Source organism: Hemitrygon akajei, chromosome 9, assembly GCF_048418815.1.
Source record: "Hemitrygon akajei chromosome 9, sHemAka1.3, whole genome shotgun sequence".
Classification (NCBI taxonomy): Eukaryota; Metazoa; Chordata; class Chondrichthyes; order Myliobatiformes; family Dasyatidae; genus Hemitrygon; species Hemitrygon akajei.
This window is the reverse complement of record NC_133132.1, coordinates 74,910,217-74,924,935: the sequence shown is the minus strand read 5'-3', so window position 1 is coordinate 74,924,935 and position 14,719 is coordinate 74,910,217. Positions and strand designations below refer to the sequence as shown.

Below are 14,719 nucleotides of genomic sequence, written 5' to 3'. Positions count from 1 at the left end.
GAACACCAACTGTTGTTGCTGTGTAATAACACCAAATCAGCCACATGTGGTAAGTTTCAATCTTTTATTGCTATGTATCACCTGAGATTGGATCAAGAAGGCTTCAGTTTCTGTAGACATATCAGCAATATGAAATTCATTCACAAATAATTAGCTAAATACAGATTTTTCAAAATTCTTTAGCTTTTCACAGTAAGCATATGTTGCAAGTAAGACCTCAATTGTATAAAGTAAACAAAAAACGAACATTATTTTAAACTGGTATGGATTACTTATGATACTTGCTTCAACTTTAATGATGAAAGCATCTCATGACCATTTGAATTGAATGTTTACACTGACTATCATTTGTTCACTATTTACTGTACGTGTTAAGTCAGGGGTGTCAAACTCATTTTAGGTCACGGGCCGGATTGAACAAAATGCAGCTTCATGCGGGCCGGATCAGTCGGACGCGTGCGAACGCAGCTTTCGTTGCCTCCGTTTTTTCAGCCTGCTCTCATGTGTCTCAGTCTCTGCTATAACTACAAAGTGTTTCACTTTACAAATTCCGTTTCTTATGAAGAAGACTGCCGAGCAAGACTGCCGAATAAACACTAAAAACCCTGAAAACCTGGTACCTGAATAAACTCAGCATTAGCCATATCATACGCCATAGGCGCTTCGATTACTGGGGCCAGCTTTAATAGTAATTAGATATTATCTCGCGGGCCAAAGATAATTCCACCGCGGGCCGAATTTGGCCCGCAGGCCTTGAGTTTGACATATATGTGTTAAGTCATTCAAAATAAATTGATAATCTGTGAGATAGCAGTGAGAACACTATTTTAAAGAATTTGATATGAAAACATTAATAATTTGCAAGGTGTTCTTCAAAGGTTTAAAGGAGGAAAAATAATCCCCTTTGTCCTTTATAGCGAAGATTTATTCAGAACCAGACTGTTTGACAGGTTAAGCAATGAGCACTGTTTGTTTGAAACAACGTATTTTATCATCAGCAAGACAAAACTATTCTTCTTTCACTGCATTCTAGGAACAATTCAATGTAGCCCAAATGCAACTTGAGATCTGATCTACAGTTACACTTTCTAGAGAGTTTTGATTGTTCACTAAATCTTTGTAATTAATTCAAAATATAGGTAATGATAACTACAAATAAATATTTCAAAATTTAAACTATTTACTGAAACTCTACTTGACATGGATTTTCCTGAGAGTTGGGTAAGGATAGCATCTCAAGTATAGCTGAAGTAGCCTGATCATAATTCCACAATGAATGTTATATTTGATTTCTATCGCAATTCGAAATGCATGAAGCCTATAGAAACATGTATTAATGTAAACATTTGCATTGGATAAAGTACAGTTTCAATATTCAGGATCTCGATGAAAGATTTTGATTTCATATATCTAAAACATTTTTTTGAATGATTTTTGTCAACAGGAATTTCAAACACCCAATAGTTTGGAATGTGTTTTCTGTACAACATGCATGGCCTGTAATTTCGAAAAAAAAATGTTCGGAAATGTTTGCAAAGTCTTTTCTGTACAATGTACCATATAGGATTAAATTTCATAATTTGTTGAGTCCTTTAAACCCGTGACATTTCAATTCATAGATTGCATTTCTTTTCAACAGGCAAGAATGTAAAGGGCAATAACTTCCCAAACATTTTGTGGATACTTTCTTTTAATTTTCTTGCATTTTTACCTTTTTTTGTTACATCTAAACAGCTAATAGCTTGAACCTTAAAGACCGTGACCACATTATCTAGCTCCACAAAAGTCTTTCGAAATGGAAGTATATGACAGCTAGATAAATTGGGTATTAGATCTAATCTGGAATCAATTTATTGGTACATAAATTTTTGCACCAATTCTAATCCCATGCAGGTTGTGCCTCTGCACAGAAAACATTGGAATTCTTAAACAGTGCACCATTCATTTATACTCTATGATGTATTTCTCAGACAAGTCCATGACAAAAGTGATAGCTAAAACTTCAAACCTGTCATGTTGATGTAGGTACAATGCACTTATATAGACACATTACCTATGACATAGCACAGGAACAGGCCCTTCCACCCACAATGCCTGTGATGTACATCATACTAAATTAAATTAATCCCTTGTGCCTGCCCATGATTTATATCTCTCCAGCCCCTGCATATTCATGTTTCTGTCTAACAGCCTCCTGAATGCCACCATCATATCTGCAATTCAATTCGGATCTGGATTTCAAAATAGCTTTTAAAGGAGCAGATTGGTGGTGTAGCAGCTTGCCTAATGCTACCACAGTGTTGATGATGCAGGTTCAGTTCCGCGGCTGCCGGTAATGAGTTTGTACGTTCTCCCCATGACTGTTTTCCTCCCCCATTCCAAAGGGTTAGTAGGTTAATTGGTCCCATGAGTGTAATTAGGTGACATGTACTCCTTGGGCCAGAAGAGCCTGTAACTGTATTGTATCTCTGAATATAATAAATTATTTAGATTATATTTTTCAATTTTTCATCTCAGAAATAGCAAATGCACATACTTCTGGTTACCTTTACAAACAGTAATTTATATGTTATTTTTATAAATGGCCTGGATGAGGAAGTGGAGGGATGGGTTAGTAAATTTGCTGATGACACAAAGGTTGGGTATGTTGTGGATAGTGTGGAGGGCTGTCAGAGGTTGCAGTGGGATACTGATAGGATGCAAAACTGGGCTGAGAAGTAGCAGGTGGAGTTCAACCCAAGTAAGTGTGAGGAGGTTCACTTTGGTAGGTCAAATATGATGACTGAGTACAATATTAATGGTAAGACTCTTGGCAGTGTGGAGGATCAGAGGGATCTTGGGGTCCGAGTCCATAGGACACTCAAAGCTGCTGTGCAGGTTGACTCTGTGGTTAAGAAAGCATACAGTGCATTGGCCTTTATCAACCATGGGATTGAGTTTAAGAGGTAATGTTGCAGCTATACAGGACCCTGGTCAGACCCCACTTGGAGTACTGTGCTCAGTTCTGGTCGCCTCACTACAGGAAGGATGTGGAAATCATAGAAAGGGTGCAGAGGAAATTTACAAGCTTGTTGACTGGATTGGAGAGTGTGCCTTATGAGAATAAGTTGAGGGAACTCGGCCTTTTCTCCTTGGAGTGACAGAGGATGAGAGGTGACCTGATAGAGGTGTATAAGATGATGAGAGGCATTGATCATGTGGATAGTCAGAGGCTTTTTCCCAGGGCTGAAATGGTTGCCACAAGAGAGCACAGTTTTAAGGTGCTTGGAAGCAGGCACAGAGGAGATGTCATAGGTAAGTTTTTATGCAGAGAGTGGTCAGTGCATGGAATGGGCTGCTGGTGGCAGTGGTGGAGGTGGATATAACAGGGTCTTTTAAGAGACTCCTGGATAGGTACATGGAACTTAGAAAAATAGAGGGCTATGGGCAACCCTTGGTAATTTCTAAGGTAAGGACATGTTTGGCACAGTTTTGTGGGCTGAAGGGCCTGTTTTGTGCTGCAGGTTTTCTATGTTATAGGATTACTGAGTTAATGTCTTGAAAAGGCTTTATGGCCAGACTGTGTGGAAAGAAATGAGCAAAATAGCTGATGTGTTAGGGACGCATTTCCATTAGGTTTCAGGAATGTGCCAATTGACCATCCTAACTCAAATTAAGTGATTGCAGTGCAATTTGGAGTTTGTTGCAAGCTCATTGTAAGATTAAGGAAGTCAAGGGAACAGAATGTCAATTTTACTGTGAAATATATAACTGGTCCAGCTCAGTTCTGAAAAACTGGTACACGTGATCTCACAGAAAACTTCTTTTAATAAAAGTTATTATTAAAATAAGAGAGTGGGAAATGAAGTATTCTCTCTGGCTCAGCTATAATGTCAAAGCCCTATTCAGCTCCCTTCCTCCCACCTAATTGCTACTCCATCCTTTTGCAATATTTACAGCAGAATCTCATTTGATCCCCTCATTTCAGTAAGAAATGGGAACAGAAGTTAGCCATTTCCCTAAATCTGCTCTGCCATTCAAAAGATTATGGCTGATCTTAAACCTCACCAGGACTTTGTTTTACTCAGCCAAACTCTGTTTTTCTCTTATAATCCAAACATCTATCAATCTTCATTTGTCAAAAATTAAAGCCAAGATAATTACTTCAATTCTATGGCAGACTCATAATACAAAGCTTACTTTGATTTCCGAGATATGGATGGAAGAGATTTACAGGAGATGGAAAGTACTCCTTGCAACTAGTAGCAAACATAATCTCATTACTCTGTTTAGCCGTAAGACTTACAGTCTTCTCCTTTTATTGTTAGACTTAGCTGGCAGGAGTGGTTTTTTTATTATATGTGTATGCAAAGGATTTAACTTAAATACATTTAAAGACTTCTTTGTGTTTATATTAAGTTCTGGTGGTAGGGTAAGTGAAAGAAATTGTGAATTTTAAAATGTCTGCATATTTAAGGATGACTGTCATTTGATGACACCAGAGATGCAATAAAATGAATGATATGGAAGATTACATTCTTCACAAAACACTGAATTGGGAATAAATGACAAAACATTGGCTTTTTAATTTATCTTTATTTGCTTTTTTAAGAAGATGGAGGTGACCAAATCCATCCAAATATTATGGAACATGGGATTAAATGGTGCTCTTTCTGGATGCATTTGGCTGCATTCTGAACTTGATCATCTCAATTATTGCTTGTTGGAGAGGTTAGCCTCACTTTGAAACAATATTTTATGATGACCCACAGACTGGGTGATAATACTTTGATGGGTAGACTATTGAAAGGTATTACAGGAAGTCAATGATGAATGCTTGTTTACTAACAGGGGATTAAAACATTTCTACTGAGTCTTTGATCTTGGGTTGGACTGATAGCTGCTTATCAGTTACCTTTGGTCTTCAATATTTACCATAACTATTCTCAGTGTGTGTCTTATTAGAAATTAGGGGAATCGTGTAATTTATTTGCAGTATAGGATCAGGAAAAATTATAAAAGTTGGTTTCATGCAAAAATCTGTTCTTATTAATAAAAAAAATAGCTATTTTAATAACATAAATAGTATGCTTTTTTTGTCTTTGACTGATTTTGTGTATATTGCCTACTGAGCAATTTCAGTGATGCAACCCCCAAGATATATCTGGTCATGAAGAATGATATCGTGTGCCTTACAATACCTGCAAATACTAAATAAAAGCAACTGATTCTCTCTGTTCTTTTTTTGTAGTATTAAAGAAATCTGTTGGTTTTAGTTTGAATGCATTAATAGAGTAGATCTGAGTTAAGGAGACACATAATACACATTGATGGAGATTCAGAGTTGAGTAAAGGAGACTTTAAAGCAAAAATGGCTAAAGATATTGAATTCTCTACCAGAGTTAGTTATTAAAGGAGAGACAACATCTAGGACTAATTTAGAAAGGTGGCTAAAAATAAAAAAAATGTTTTAAAAGATTGGGTACAATACAAGCACGTTGATCAGGATGTTCATGGTAGTGATAAATCCCACAACCTGGTCCTGAGGTGTAATTTCTATTATTTTATTAAGTAGGATTAATGTTTCTGCATCTATTGGTCTAGATTTAGTCATTATAAAGCCAGTAATTGGAAAACGTATGTGGAAATTTACATAACTATGTGAGGAAATTAAGTATAAGGAAGATGCAAAGTGACATACACGAGTGAATAAGAGTTGTTAAGAACAGGGTGGATTTTAAATGGTGAGAATGCAACAAAACTTGATGCACAGAGGATCTTGACAATGTGAAATGTACAGATCAGATGGAGAGAACCAAGCACCCATATTTCTTCGATTGTCCACACCTTTGCTCTCAACCCATGCCCCTCATGAGTTAACAGAGTTATCCACATCTTCCACCCCATGAACCTGCATATCCAACATATCATTCATTCTTTGCAACGTCTGTGATCTCCAATGGTATCCCACCACCGGGTGCATCTTCCCCTCCCTTCCCATCCCCTGTCCATTTTCCAAAGAGATCGATATCTCAGTGACTCGCTTGTCTCTTCCCACCAATGGCCCTCTGGGACTTATCTCTGTAACCATGCTAACTATTATTCCTACCCGACACCTCTGCTCTCATCACCATTCAGGGTTATAAACAATTCCTCCAGGTGAGGAAGCCATTTATTGCATCTGGTGCTCCCTCTTCTAAGTTGGTCAGATCTGACACAGATTGGCTTCCTCAAGCACTTTCACTAAGTCCATTGTGACACTTTGAATCTTCCATTGGTCTGCCATTTTAATTCCAATTCCCATTTCTATACGGACATGTCTGTCCATGGCCTACTCTATTGCAATGTTGAGACTAGATGCAGATCAGAGGAACAGCACCCTGTATTCTGCCTTGGTAGTCTCCAACCTGATGGGATGAACATCAAACTTTCTAACTTCTGATAACCAACCCCTCTGTCCCCCCCTTTTGTTTTTCCTTATCCCACTGACTCCATCACCTCTTCTCTTTCTCCTCCCCTCAATCTGCCTAATACCTACACATTAATCCAGCCGATTCACCTCCTTCCCTTTATTCCAAGGTCCTCTCTATCAGATTCCATCTTCTTCAGCCTTTTATCACTTGCATCTATCACTTCTCAGCTTATTACATCATTCCCACTTTCCATCTCCCCCCCCCCACCTCCCTATTATCCCCCTCTCATCTGGATTCACCCATTACCTGCCACTCTTGCTCCACCCCTCTGCCAACTTTTTATAGTGGCTATCTCCTCTCTTTCTTTTTAGTTCTGCTGAGGAATCTGGATCCAAAACGTTTACAACCCATTTCTCTCCATAGAGGCTGCCTGACCCATAGAGTTTCTCCAGCATTATGTGTATTGTTCCAGATTTCCAGCATCAACAGACTCTCTTGTGATGGCCTTTATTGCAAGGAAGTTGGAATAAAAACAAAGTAAATCTTGGTACATTACACAGGATTTTGGGGCACCATGCACTGTTTTGACAGCTGCAGCTGGAGGATATACCCGCCTTGAAGTCAGTGGGATAAGTGGATTATGCTACTGACTTCAAGACAAGTTTATCCGAGTAGAATTGGCATCACTTCCACACAGAATATGAAATGATGAGAAATGAACACATTTTGACATGTAAGGTTGTGTCGGTTTCAGGGGTAAGCAGCTCCTCCATCCATGATGTTCTGTTGAGATCTATCCCATTCTCAAGAGAAATAGTTGCCATTTAGGACTGAGATGATTAAAAAAAACCTTCATGGAAATTTATTATCAAGGTAGATGAGGCCGAGCATCATCTTTGAATTTTCAAAATGGCAATGAAATTTTTTAGTATTTGCTTCTTTCCTTGTCTGAAGATGTCAATGGAGTATTACTCACATAGGCTTTGCAGAGGAACTTGGAGTGGGAGGAGAAAGATTCAGTTCTCCTACAGATCCTAAAAATAGATTCTAGATTAGTAAGGGCGTCAAAGGTTATGGAGTGAAGGCAGGAGAATGAAGTTGAGAAGAAAAATATTTATCAGCCTTAATCGAATGACAGCACAGGCTCAATGGGCTGAATGGCCTACATCCTGTTTCTACCGTATATCTTATGCACTCATGGACTGTAAGTTTGGTAATCCATAATAATGGTTATCATAACACATGCAAATCATTACTCAATTATCATAAGGAAAAGTATTGCCTTATTAACAATCATTGACTTGGACAAATTGAATTGCCAACCCTTCAAATATCAGAGACCAAGAATCCATATGCAAGTATTGTAACAGGTGAATTTAAACCTGAAGGATGTGGAGTGAAAGCCATTTTAACTAACTGACCTCCTGGACATGAACAACACTGGGAACTTGCCAATTTGTTTGCAGGGCTGGCAACAGCCTGAAATAAACATCAGGACCCATGAACCTATTAATTGCTTGCTAGATTTTACATTTTTAATAACGTGCACTCAAATAGAAAAATTAAATTGAGACTGCCAAACAACACCTGAGTTTTTGATTGTGGATTTCTTTTAACTTCCCTTAATGTGGAGTTGAGCAAGTTCTTTATGTCTCCTCAGCTTTATGGTTGTCACTGCTTTCCTACACAACCCTTATAAAATACCTGAGAGAGTCCCTAAGAGTCTGAAACAACCTGACATCTTTTTTAGCTTCCTAACGATCTGTCTGCAGGTACAAAATGGACATTTGACGGTTACTTATAATAGTTTAATGTTATTTTGGTATTTTGAGCTTTACTGTTCCTCTGTCTGCAGTACTCCCTGTGCCCAATTCACAGGCTTGTAGGGCCACATTTTAAACAATTGCCAACAGGTAACATTGGTACATAAAGTTCAAAATGCAAGCAGATGGAAAACAGAATGATGAGATTCACTCAAACTGCATTGCTTAAGAAAATACTTGAGAAAAATTTGACATGATCAGACAGACATCAGCATCATGAAGCCTGTGTGAAGGTGAGTACGTGTAGAGGGAAAACGTGCCACACGCATCATCTGCTTGAATTTTCAATGATTCACAGTTGCAACATCTTGACTAGAAAATTCTCTGCCTCAGTTTCCAATGGTTCCAAATCACTGCCCTTGCCTGCAAGTGTAATCTTGGTGCAGCCCTGCAGTAATTCTGAGGAGGAGCAGAAGTGTAGTGGTCATGAAGCTAGACAAGGAAACCAGATGTGTGCATCAATAATCTAGACACAAGTTCAAAGACGATAATGGCAGCTGGAGTGTTTCATGAATCCCAGTGATGGGTATCTGCTTTAAGGCCCCTCTAAGAAAGGATTTAGCCTACTTTCCTCTGGCATCCTTCACAATCTTCTGGCGAGAGCCAGTCTCTCCTGAAATCCCCTGAATTACTGGATTCACTCAACATCTCTGCAATGGCAACATGTACAGTTTAAGGAACGGGCTTTCCTTATGTAAGGCATCATTCTGAGTACACAACCTCTTTGACCTCTCTATGCCATTGAATTTTCCTGCATCAAGTCCTTGAATACATACCTGTTGGCCTTCCGTAACCTGCTAACATGCCTTCCAGGGTACGGCCCAAACACTGTTGAAAGTTCTTATGAATATCTGGAAACTATTGGTTAGGTGTGGAGAGAGAGTATCCAGAGACATTGATCAGCCTAACAATTCTCAGACTGCTTCATCATGATCTATGATTACATCTTGCCTCATCAACAGAAGAGACCCATGCTGGAAATGACTCTACTTCATTAGGAGCTTGAGGAGATTTGATATGTTACCAAAAACTCTTGCAAATTTCTCTTACATTTTGACAGGTTGCATCACAGGCTATTATAGAGGCTCCAATGCATAGGACTGCAAGAGGCTGATGAGGTTTTGTAGACTCAGCCAACTTTAACACAGATTCTCCATCATTAAGGTCATAGTCAAGATTCTTCAAGGTATCTCAAGAAGGCAGCATCCATTACTAAGGACCCTCACCATCTCGGACATACCCTATCCTTGTTACTACCATCAGAAGATCCACATTCAATGATTCAGAAACAGCTTCTTCTCCTTTGCCATCAGATTCCTGACTGGGCTATGAACACTACATCATTACTCCCTTATTTGCATTCCTTACTTATTTGCTAATTTATAGTAATTTTACATCTTTGCATTGTACTGCAGCTGCAGCATTAAATTTAATGTCATACAAGACAATGAAAATAAACTTGATTCTGATTTTGACAAATTCTTTAATTGGTCCTAAGAAAACCTATGGCATCATTGTTAGCATAGTTCGATAGAATATAGTCATAGCACAGAATAAATATTTAATTAATTAGTGATGTATTAGACAGGAGAGCAACAGGTTTATTTCCTTTCAAAATATATAGTTATTCTGTCAACATCAAGTTATTTGGCAATTGTTTTTGTTTGTTGCCAGATACTATGAGATATAAAAGCAGAAATTCAGAAAGAAGAAGCACTGCACTCTGAGGACACACTGACACACACATGCACTGTACCATAATCTGTCATACTTGTCGCAGATGAGGGGGTACTACAACCCAGCAACCAGTCTGCAGTGTTTAAAATAGTCATGGTATCTCCTGAAGAGGAAAAGTCAGAATTATATTTAGTTGGAGGCTTTTATATATATATATATATATATATATATTTGATGGTATGCTAATAAATTTATGCAATCATAAACAAAAGATGGTGGAGGGGTTGAATAAATACAGTTTTTAGTAATGTATTGGTTAAACAACAGCTATTTGGTGCTTGAGTTACCTACAGAAAACCAAAAACTGCTAGTAAAACAAGTCTGAAATATTTTACTTGCCAAGCATTTTAATGGTGCCAATATAAGAAGTGTAAGTGACAAACAGACAATTAATGAGATACATTTATAAAGATGGCTGAGTAATTATGGGAAATGAATATGGCTGATATCAAGCATAGCAAACCTATGTCATTGTAAATCCCCTGCAGTCTGCACATTCATTAGTGCAAGAAAGGTTTACATTAGTTAAATAAATAGCTCTGTGTAGTTCAGCAAAGCCACAGAAATTATTTAAACCACATCTAAGTAAGATATCAAAGTAACAGTATGCTTCCCCTTGGAAAGTCAATCACTACAAAATCCTTGCCCTTGGTTTATCTTGGCCAGAGTACATCTGAGTGAATCCAATAAATATGTTTGGAAACAACCTTCTTTTGCCTTTGGCAATTTGGCAAACAACATGACAAAATCTACACGACGAATACGTTGAACAGCAACTCTAGGGACGATCACTTAATAGTCATAAGAAACAAATCATCGAAGCCCTTAGCAAATTCGGATCCTGGCAATTTTGGATAATAGATTGATTTCTTACAAAACTAGATAATTAAAAAAAGACAAATCAGAATTAAATTCAAAAAGGCAGCTGGCCCACAATGCCTCAAATACACCCATGCCTGGGGTAGTCTTCATCCAGTTCACTTCCAGTACTGTTGAAGTAGATTTCAGATGAGCTTTTTTTATCATGCAGTATGAGTAGCTACACCAGGTTTGCCTGAAATAATCTCCAGCTGTATCATGTGCACAATGAAATATCAATATATCTGTGGATGCAACCAGTTAACATTTTCCCCAGTAACAGCACTGATTGGTAGGAATTTATTATCCCATTTATTACAATGTAACAGGAAATTAGAAAGACCCCCAAGGATTAAAGATAAACAAATTTTTAAGAAAAAGGAAAATGTAATTAAAACACATAAATCACAGTTCTATGTCCCATGTCACACCTGCTTCAGTAAATTCTTCTCATTGAGAAACAAAGTAATGGTAATAAGACCAGGAAATGGCAAGAGGATTGAATTACAATGACATGAGAGTTCATATAATTTATAATAGAACTGTCAGATCTGCTGCTTTTCTATTACCAAATCCTGCAGGCAAGAGCACTCATGTTTTCTAAATGAGCAAAACAGAAACGAAAGACCAAAGGGAGAGGGGTTGTGAGGGGGGTGAGAAAGAGAGTGGTTGTGGGGGGGGGGAGAGAGGGGGGAAGAGAGGGGGAGAGAGGGGGAGGGGAGAGAGGGGGGGAGACTGGTGTGACAATGAGGGGGAGAGTGACAGTGGGGGCAAGACTGAGGGGGTGAGTGAGAAGGGAGAGAGAGGGTATGGAGTGTGTGAGAGAGGGGGAACGCGAATAGGGTGTTGAATAAGAGGGAGAGAGTGAGAGGGGAGGTGAGGGAGAGTGAGAGTGAGAGAATGAGAGAGTGAGAGAGATTATTCTGACTGCATGACTCATCAGGGTTAAACAAATATAAGCAAATCTTTGTGACTATCTGTTGTCCAAATCTGTCTTTTGAAAAAACCAGGAATTTTATGGGCTAAGTTTACAAATTTATTTCACAAATAATAGTGAATTATTAAGTGGTAACTAACCAGAGGGTTTGCAGAAATAGCAAATAAACAAACAAGGAAAATAATATAATTGTCAGTTGGATATCAATAATTATGAAAAATTACTGTCTATGTATGATCTGCCTAAACCCCTGTTTTGACAAATCAATTAGCTTTTTGCTCTGTTTATCTTAGGCAAGATTTTGTCTACATTCTCACAGTAAATAATTATATATTGGCTACCGAAGAGATTGGGATTACTGATTTTGAAAGCTGCTATGTCGATGCTCATTTGTTAATTTTCAAAGCATGCTTATATTCATAATGGCAACACTAAGTCTATTTGGGTAATGGACAGCCAAATATTGTCCACATACTGTATGTGCAAGAGTTCAAAAGTTGTCCAAAAAGTGGATGGTTTGGAAGAGGCAAATCCATCTTACTCAAAATATAGTTTTTAAAAAATGGTTAGAGAAATAGGCAATTTGGCTCACTGGGTTATTGTCAGTTAATAAATCTTTGATTTATTCATTCACCTCAGAATGCCATGGGTAGCTTAGTCATTGAGCATAGTCACAATTGAGATGCTGGGCAATCAGCGCAAATACTGGAAAGGAGACTCATGATATAGATCACCATTACTGAAAAATAGAGCAGGTTTAAACTGGACAGTCTAGCCCCGCTTCTTTAACTTGAATTCAGCCTCATTATCTATTATTCTTAAAGAAAGGAAATGCACATTTGTAAATTATGCCCAATGTTGCTTATTGTTCCAGAGCTGTTTACATTCTCTCAGGAAGTAGCATTATATTGTAAATAGACCAGTGAGTTGCATTCAGTGATAGAGTGATCACTACTGCAGGAATTTCCTGACTGACCGTTCTTCATTGGGCTCATTTCAGGAATATGATACACTGTTATTATTTACCTGCCTGCAATGGATGCTTACAGTACTATGTTAAATAATTGTAGGGTGAAAAACAAAATGTGTACATATTGATTGACAATATTAGCATTCTAAAATAATTGTTAACAGTGACAATACTTTTGAACTTATTCCCAAGGGGTTTTATAAAATAAGAATATTGCAATATTTGAAGTAATTTTGATTTCTGCCTGTAAAATCGTAAATAAACAAAAGGCTTTCAACATTAAAATTCCAATTATGTTTGTACTTCAGCTTTTATTTTAAAAAAATCTTAGTGCATTGGTATTTGTTAATAATGTTGTGCTGGGAAACTGCAGGGCACAGTGGAAAACATTTTGCATTAACCAGAATAGATGAGGTGATAATCTCCTCTCTGATGCCTGTGAAGAACTTTAAGTGAAATGTTCAGAGAAACTCATACTCGGAGCCAGTCAGTCAGTCATGCAATATTTGCACACTGGAACAGCAAGGTGTTTGCGGTCTGGTGGACCCATACTCAAAGCATTGCTTCATAAGAACCAGAATAGGGCATTCAGGCACGAACTTTTGAATCATCAGTGAGATTGTGGCTGGTCTTCATCTCAACTCTACTTTTTCCTTGTTCTTAATATACTTGGCTAACAGAAATCTACTGATTTGAAATTATTTGGCATGCATCAACTACTTTTTGTCAGTAATAAACACACATTTCCACCACACTTTGTGAATAATATTCCTAACCTTTCTCCTGAAAGTCCTCGTTTGTCCTAGGCTTCTGAACAATGGAAAACAATTCTCCTAATCTATCCTATCATGCCCTTTCAGATTCTTAAGAGCATTAATTAAATCCCTTTTTAAAAAAAAGTTCCATTAATTACAAGCCAAAGTCATGAAATCACAGCTCATAAGGTACTTCTTACAGCCCTGGCAACACTCTTGTGACTGTACTCACTCTTTTCATGGCCAATGTATCCTTCGTGCACCGCACTGAGAAACAAACATATTTTAGATGTGATCCAACCAGGGCTTAGCACAAACTTGGATTGTTTTTTTCCTCTCTGATTATAGCATTATAGCTCTGATTACTTTTGGTTATTGCTGGACCCCTGCATCGCTTTGTATCTCTACTGTTCAAAGCTTGTTAACATTTAAGTAGTTATTTTTGCTCACGAGTAAATGGTGTCCAATTTATTTTCACAATAGTTAGACATGTTCACATATTAATCACAATTCAAAATTACTTTGCAGGTTGCACAGCACTTTTGGAATATCCTGAAATTATGTAAAGTGTTATATGAATGAATATCTCTGCATCTCCATGTAATTTCTACATCAACTACTGTACTATTAACTTTTAAATCACTGATGGACGGGATTTTTAATTGCTAACTATTACTAGTCCTTGGAGTCATGCGCCCTCACATCTACCTCCAAATGGCTCAACAACATTCTAACTAGATCGATAATACCACGTTAGTTCCCAGTCTTTTTAGTGCAGTCTTATGGAATGCCTTCCAGAAGTTAAATTAAAATACATTTATTACTCCTGTAGAAAATCCAAGTATAGCAGGATTTTCTCTTTACAAATATACGCAGTTTCTTTCTGTCCAGCTCAAATTTCTCTAAGTGCTTAGCCACTCCATCCTCAGTAATTGATTCCAAAAATTTCCCCATAGACATGTTAGACTAAATGGTGTTTAATTTCCTGGTCTCTCTCATTCTTATCTTCGTTCAATTAATGCAGTTGCATATAGAATTATCTAATCTAAAGGGAAAATTCCTGAATTGATGGGAATTTGAAAGTTCTAGTGAAAGCAGCTGTAATTGTCTCAGCTACTTCCTTTAAGTCCATGTCTTGGGAATTTGTGAGAACTTAGGACTATTGTTTTTTCTAATATTGTTTTCTTGCTTATATCATGTTCAGAGAGTTTCAACTCTTGTTCATTCTTTGTTTTCTGGTACAAGTA

General features: G+C 37.7%; 1 protein-coding gene across 15 annotated transcripts in view; it reads right to left on the bottom strand.

The window, feature by feature from the left end:
• Positions 1-14,719, bottom strand: part of eya4 (EYA transcriptional coactivator and phosphatase 4) — a 421,501-nt gene that overhangs the window by 143,696 nt on the left and 263,086 nt on the right. For 4 of the 15 annotated variants that reach the window (XM_073056365.1, XM_073056354.1, XM_073056355.1 and 1 more), the window contains exon 5: positions 9,987-10,055. The exons of 8 other annotated variants lie outside the window; for them this stretch is intronic. In XM_073056365.1, the coding sequence (XP_072912466.1) occupies positions 9,987-10,055 (69 nt within the window). Of the gene's footprint in view, positions 1-9,971; positions 10,056-14,719 lie in introns of all 15 variants that reach the window. 3 more of the 15 variants (XM_073056352.1, XM_073056353.1, XM_073056357.1) reach the window with 1 other exon arrangement.